General features: G+C 63.3%; 1 protein-coding gene across 1 annotated transcript in view; it reads left to right on the top strand.

Annotated features, from left to right (window-relative positions):
• CBX4 (chromobox 4) overlaps positions 1 to 6,090 on the top strand; it is a 6,644-nt gene extending 554 nt beyond the window's left edge. The window contains 5 exon segments of the mRNA XM_046675967.1: positions 1 to 172; positions 319 to 362; positions 1,494 to 1,599; positions 3,842 to 4,279; positions 4,281 to 6,090. Of these exon segments, the coding sequence (XP_046531923.1) occupies positions 1 to 172; positions 319 to 362; positions 1,494 to 1,599; positions 3,842 to 4,279; positions 4,281 to 5,270 (1,750 nt within the window). The 3' untranslated portion in view covers positions 5,271 to 6,090.
• The last annotated feature ends 667 nt before the right edge of the window (positions 6,091 to 6,757 follow it).

The following is a 6,757-nucleotide window of genomic DNA, read 5'->3' as shown; positions in this document are numbered from 1 at the left end:
CGGCGGGGGCGTCTCGGCCGGGGCGGCAGCGGGGCGCCGGCGGGAGCCAGCAGCGTCTGCAGCCGCGCCGGCCGCCCGCGCCCCGGCGCGCTCCGGCTCGGCCATGGAGCTGCCAGCTGTTGGCGAGCACGTCTTCGCGGTGGAGAGCATCGAGAAGAAGCGGATCCGCAAGGTAGGGCGGCGCGGGGGCGGCGGCGAGGCGGCGAGGGAGCGGCGGCCGGAGCGGCCCGCGAGGAGGCGGGGAGGGGGTGGGGAGGCTGCGGGCCGGAGCCGGGGATCCCGCGGAAGCTGATGGAGTGCTGTCTCTTTCCCCCTCAGGGCAGAGTGGAGTATCTGGTGAAATGGAGAGGCTGGTCCCCCAAGTAAGTAGCGGCGGAGGGGCGGGGGAGCCGGGTGCCGAGGCGCGGGGCTCGCGGGCTCCGGACCCGCCGGGCTGGTGGGGTGGTGGGGGGAGCGGACGGGAGGCGGGGTGGAGGTGGGGTGGAGGGAGGAGGGGGTGGGGAAGTCGGTGGCAGGCACTGGGGAAGCCGAGCCGCCGAGCCCAAGCCCGGCGCCCTGTGTTGTGCTCCGCTCTCCGGGAAATGCCATCACTAATTTATGCACTAAAAGGAGCCGGAGGAGCTGGAGAGACGCGGGGCCGAGCCGGGGAGGCCGGCGGAGGGAGGGAGGGCGCAGGCACTGACTGATGTACAGCAGAAAATGGCTCCTTTCCCCTTTCCCTCCACCGAACGGCTCCATATTGCAAAACCAAAAAAAAAAAAAAAATTAAAAAGCGACGAAAATGCAATTGTGTGCCTCTTCCCTCCTGGTGGTGCAGGGAGAGGAAGGAAAAAGGCAGAAAATGTTGGGAACTGTCACTGCGGCGCTTTTGGTGGGGAATTTTTTTTTTTAATTTGAAATGCGAAGGCACCGGATGGAGACAGACGCGCAGGCACACGCACACACTCACTCACACACACAGAGAGAGGCATATTTTTGTGTTGCTGAGTATTTGGGGGTGCTTGCCCGTGACAGGGGGCTCCAGGGCCGCCAGGGGGTGTAGGGGGGGCCTCTTGGCTGACGGTTATCGGATTAGGGGTCAAATGGAGAACGGCTGAAGCCCTCGCGGAGACTCGGTGCCGGGGAGAGGAGGAGGGGACTGCGACTTTGCCTTTCGGCTGCTTTGCACGCAGGGTTCCTGGTGAGCGAAGTGGCTTTGGAACATGTCGCAGTAACATGCTTAAAATTCTTGACAACTGCAAAATAAACGGCTAGTTTCATTTTCCTTACCCCTCCCCTTTCTTCCTGCCCTTGTGTGTTTATTTTGACTTGGGGGGGGTGTATCAGAGACCGTGTCAGGCCTGCAGAATTCTACCCTCCACCCCCCACATCCACAGCTAAATAGCTTTCGGTTCATGAAGACAGAGTAGGGCCTTATGTCATTCCCCACCTGGAGGCCGCAAAGCTGGCTCGGTTTTTTTTACGCCGTGTCCCCCTCCCTTTTCCCTTGCAAGATATAACACGTGGGAACCCGAGGAGAACATCCTGGATCCCCGGCTGCTGATCGCCTTCCAGAACAGGTGAGCGTCCCCCGAGCCGCCGCCGCCTGCAGCCGTGACCGTATATGGGAATGTAAGAGTGGGCCACGCAGCAATAGGAAAGGGGGAAAGGGCCGGGAGGGGCCCGCCGGGAGCCCCCTCCCCCTGACGGGCCGGAACGGGCACGGCTGCGGCCTCGGCTCCTCTAACCAACGTCCTTGGCGGTTGCTGCAGCCTGGGGGTGGGGGCGGGGCAGGGCCGGAGAAGGCGAGGCTTGTGTTTTGGGGGAACTGCGGGAAGGGTGCCTGCGGGTGGCCCCACAGCTGCCGGGAGAACTCGGGGCTGCTCCTGGCTCCCCGCGGGCCCCCCTCCGGTCTCAACCTGGGGGCCCCACCCCCGGAGCCTAGGTGTTGCTTTCCTGCAGCCACTGGCCGCTTGGCACGGGCACCTCACCGGGCAGCTCCAAAGGAGCTGGCATTGTGAAACCGCCGGACGTCACGAAACTGAACTTAACCTGTTGGGGGCTGGAGAAAAGTTGACGAGGCCTTAAGCCCCCAACCCCCCAGGGAGCTTGGGATCGATCGGCAGGGGACAGATCCTGTCTGGAGCTGGGTGCCCTTCACACCCCCCACTGTGCCACTTGGTGGGTCTCGGCCCCCCACTCTCAGGGCCTGCCTGCTTGGCCCAAGGATGTGGATGGGCGCTGCCTCGTGGTGGAGGAGTGGCTTCTGATGAGGGGCTCATCCTCGTGCGCACAGATGCTTGTCACGCTGCAGCTGCTGCAGCTGGATTCACCGCTGGTGGCTGTGGTTCTCTGTTTCGGGGAGGACAGAAGGGGGAGGGCGGGCGAAGAGGGGAGGAGCGGCAGGAGCTCTCGGAGCTCGGCCACCCCGCTGCCCTCCTTCCCCCCCTCCCACTTTTATTTTGCATTATTTCCTGTGGCGCGTTTGGCGCTAAAACTGTAAACTCTAGACCCTGGGAGCAGCCACCAGCGGGGAAGTTGCTCTCCCGCGACGCAGGGGGGCGCCGTGAAGGGCTCCTGCCTCAGCTCCACCTGGGAGTTCACCACTCTGTAACCATGTCAGCGGCTGATGCCATGTTGCATAATGGGTCCCCGAAGAATTAAAATGCAGGCTGTTGCAATGCCATGCAACTTTGGAGTCAGGCCCCGGCCCGGAGTCCCCGGGCATGGCGGAACTCCCCTGGGTTAGCCCACGGCCAGGGGGTGGGGGTTTCCTAGGGTCGCTAGAGAGCGGGTTTCTGGCCTGGGAATGGGGGCCAACTTTGGCCAACGCTGGGCAGGCACCCTCTTTTCCCATGGAGGGCTGGGCAGTGCTGAGACAATCTGCCCCCTAGCCTCGGGTCATCCTCCGCCAGGCCGCAGGGAGAAGTGTGGCAGCTGTATTACTCGCGCCACCACCCGTAGGCTGTATTAATAATTTGGAAATCGAGGCGGCGGGGAGCCGGGCTCGGTGAGGAGGCTGCGTGTCTGCGCGCCGCCCCCGCCTCGCCCCGCCCCTCCGCCCCGGCTGCGACCGAGCTTGTTCACCAGGTGGCCGCGAACCTGGCCAGGCCCTGGCCTCAGCGGCTGGCCCCCGCCCCCAGCCCCTAATTGGCTCATTTGCCGCTGTGTAAACAAGGGTGCAGCCCCTCCCCCTGTTTAGTGCCTGGCCTTTAAGAAAATGAGTCCTCCCTTCTGCCGGCGACACTCGTTATCTGAATCTTAATGAGGTCATTAGCATCCTGTGCCTCTGATGGGGAGGGACGTGGTCCGCGCACACCTCTTTTGGACCTGTTTGCGTCCCCTGTACCCCCACACACGCTTTCCTTTGCACAGGGCCAGGGGCCCAAGGCTGTGGGCACCAGTGCTGGCGACCCAGCCGCGAGCTGCCGCCTCCCCGGCATAGAAGCAGGGCTGCGGGGGCGCCAGATCAGATGCTGACATCAGAGGTGGGGGAGCCCTTCGCAGAGGACCCCTTGGGCAGATAAGGGTCTGTTCGAGCATAAAGCGGGGCTCTGGGACCGGAATGAGGCGCCCAGCTGGCGGCAGAGGCGACCTTCTGCCCTGAGCTCTTGATCTCTCTCGGTCTTGCTGGTCTGGCTGTTCGCTGCTCCTGAAGGGGGGGTGGGGGTGGGGGGGGGGGAGGGAGTTCTTCCTCGGGAGCACCCAATTCCACCTCCCTTTTACTTGACCTCCCACACCCTGCCCACCGTAACACAGCCGCAGACCCAAGGGGTGCCGGGACCGTCCTGTATTCGATGCATGCTCTAGCCCTGGCCACATCCCTCCTCTCACCTCCTCCCGCCCCGCCCCCTTCTCCCAGGTACCTACCTTTGCCCGTCGCTCCAATGTGCTGACCGGACTCCAGGACTCCTCTGCTGACAACCGCACCAAGCTGGAGCTGGGCACTCAGGGCAAGGGTCAGGGGCACCAGTACGAGCTCAACAGCAAGAAACACCACCAGTACCAGCCGCACAGCAAGGAAAGGGCAGGCAAGCCCCCACCGCCGGGCAAGAGTGGCAAGTACTACTACCAGCTCAACAGTAAGAAGCACCACCCCTACCAGCCTGACCCCAAGATGTACGACCTGCAGTACCAGGGCGGCCACAAGGAGGCGCCCAGCCCCACCTGCCCGGACCTGGGCGCCAAGAGCCACCCGCCTGACAAGTGGGCCCACGGCGCTGGAGCCAAGGGCTACCTGGGAGCCGTGAAGCCCCTGGCCGGTGCGGCTGGGGCTCCAGTCAAGGGCTCTGAGAAGGGCCCCCCCCAACGGGATGACGCCGGCCCCCAAGGAGGCAGTGACGGGCAACGGGATTGGGGGCAAGATGAAGATCGTCAAAAATAAGAACAAGAACGGACGCATCGTGATCGTGATGAGCAAGTACATGGAGAATGGCATGCAGGCGGTGAAGATCAAGTCTGGCGAGGCCCCCGAGGGTGAGGCGCGCTCCCCCAGCCACAAGAAGCGGGCCGCTGAGGAGCGCCACCCCCCTGCAGACAGGACTTTCAAAAAGGCAGCGGGGGCAGAGGAGAAGAAGGTGGAAGCGCCCTCCAAGAGGAGGGAGGAGGAGGTTCCAGGGGCTGGTGACCCGCAGCCCCAGGACGCTGGCTCCCGCAAGCTCTCCCCGACCAAGGAAGCCTTCAGTGAGCAGCCCCTGCAGCTCACCACCAAGCCCGACCTGCTGGCCTGGGACCCCGCCCGGAGCTCGCACCCACCCTCTCACCACCACCACCACCACCACCACCATCACCACCACCACGCCGTCGGCCTAAATCTCTCCCACGCGCGCAAACGCTGCCTCTCGGAGACACACGGCGAGCGTGAGCCCTGCAAGAAGCGCCTAACGGCGCGCAGCATCAGCACCCCCACCTGCCTGGGGGGCAGCCCGGCCGCCGAGCGCCCCGCCGACGTGCCCCCCGCCACCGCCCTGCCTCAGCCCGAGGTCATCCTGCTGGACTCGGATCTGGACGAGCCCATAGACTTGCGCTGTGTCAAGACGCGCGGTGAGGCCGGGGAGCCGCCCAGCGCCCTGCAAGTGAAGCCCGAGGCGCCCGCGGCGGCGGTGGCGGCGGCGGCAGGGGTGGTGGCAGCTGCGCCGGTGACAGCGGCCGCCGAGAAGCCTCCGGCTGAGGCCCAGGACGAGCCCGAGGAGCCGCTGAGAGAGTTCAAGCCCTTCTTTGGGAATATAATTATTACCGACGTCACCGCGAACTGCCTCACCGTCACGTTCAAGGAGTACGTGACGGTGTAGCCGGAGGGTGTCTGAAGGGGAAGCGCCATCCCAGCGAGGGGTGTAGCACCTGGGGCCAGCGGGCGGACAACTCCTCTCGCCAACTGCGGGGCATCCGAGCCGGCTCCCAGGGCGAGGATGCCCGAAGCCGCGGTAACCTCTGCTTGGGGTTTTGGGATCCTGGCTGCGGTGCCTGGCCCGCCTCCGCCCCGGCTCCTTCCACACGGTGCCTGCGGGTCTCGCCCCCGACCTGCTCCATCCCCGCGCAGGACGAGAGCTCTGCCCCTCCTCTGCCTCGTGGACCTCCGGGACTGACAGGGCAGCCACGCGCGCGCGCGGTCTCAGAGTTATAGTATTATATTTTAACCGTGCTAACTTGTCAAGTGCAGACTTTACTCCCGTTTGTACGTGGTGTTATTATTGAAATGTATTGTTTGAGCTCAAAAGGCCCGACCACCCCCCTTCGGGCTGATATATATATATTTATTTGTAGGTATTTATATATTGAAATATAAAAACCTAGATTTATGGAGTTTCCTCTAGATCATGTTATATTCTATATCAGACGAACTATTTTCTGTTGATCTTTCCTCCCATTCATTCAGTATTTCAGTTGATTTCATTTCCTCCCCTTCCAGGAACTGCAATACCAGTAACCTTGGTATATATTTTTTGATACTGTACACATGGATGTGTTGTTTCTATGTGCAAAAAAAAAAAAGTTTGTTAAAAAAGCTAAAAGAGCTCTCTAGAAACTGCTGCTACTAGAAATGTCTAAACTATAAGCTTCCAATTATTACCTGCTTGAATGTAAATATTAAATGGAGATGTTGAAGGTGCATTTTCGCTGTTTGAGATTAGCTCAGAGGGAGCGGCCCGGCAAGGCTCGGGACGCGCCGGACCCCTCTCCCCACCCAACTTCCGCCTTAGGTCTCAGGGAGGGGACATGCACGTCCTGCTCGAAACCTTTGCCAAAGCAGAGTGGACTGGTTCCGCGGGCAGAGGCGCCCGCGCCGGGGGAATGACCTCGCTCCCCGGAAGTCGAGAGGCGCGCCAAAGGAGAGGGGAATTCCTGCGGGGGGCCGTCCTCGTCGCCCCCGCCCCCCGGGCTTTCGGACCGCGGTGCCCACGGCGGGGGCAAACCCAGGATCTGCGTCGGGGGGAGGGGTGCACGGGAGAGCGGGCGGTGCGGGGGATGTGGGTGGGGCTAGCCCCCCCGCGCTGCCCCCGCCCGGCACCTGCTGATCTTTGCCTGCCACCCCCCAGGGCGCAGCGCACCCAGACGCTGGCCCTGGTGGGGCAGGGGTGTTCTTTCCAATAATTCCTGCCCCTGCCCGGTAGGGCAGGTTCAGCGGGGAGGGGACCCTCCCACTCTCTCCAGCGTCCCTTGCTGGCATCGCTGGCCCCGCCCCCCTGAGGAAGCGGCCGAGGCTCTTTCTCTGCCAGGCGCTCTCCCCGGAAACCGCCGGGCCAGAGGCTCCGACTGGAGGCGCAGCGAGCGTGGCCGG

Source organism: Equus quagga, chromosome 11 (assembly GCF_021613505.1).
Source record: "Equus quagga isolate Etosha38 chromosome 11, UCLA_HA_Equagga_1.0, whole genome shotgun sequence".
Taxonomy (NCBI): domain Eukaryota; kingdom Metazoa; phylum Chordata; class Mammalia; order Perissodactyla; family Equidae; genus Equus; species Equus quagga.
The sequence above is the reverse complement of the archived record's forward strand: the minus strand, read 5'-3'. Positions and strand labels throughout refer to the sequence as shown.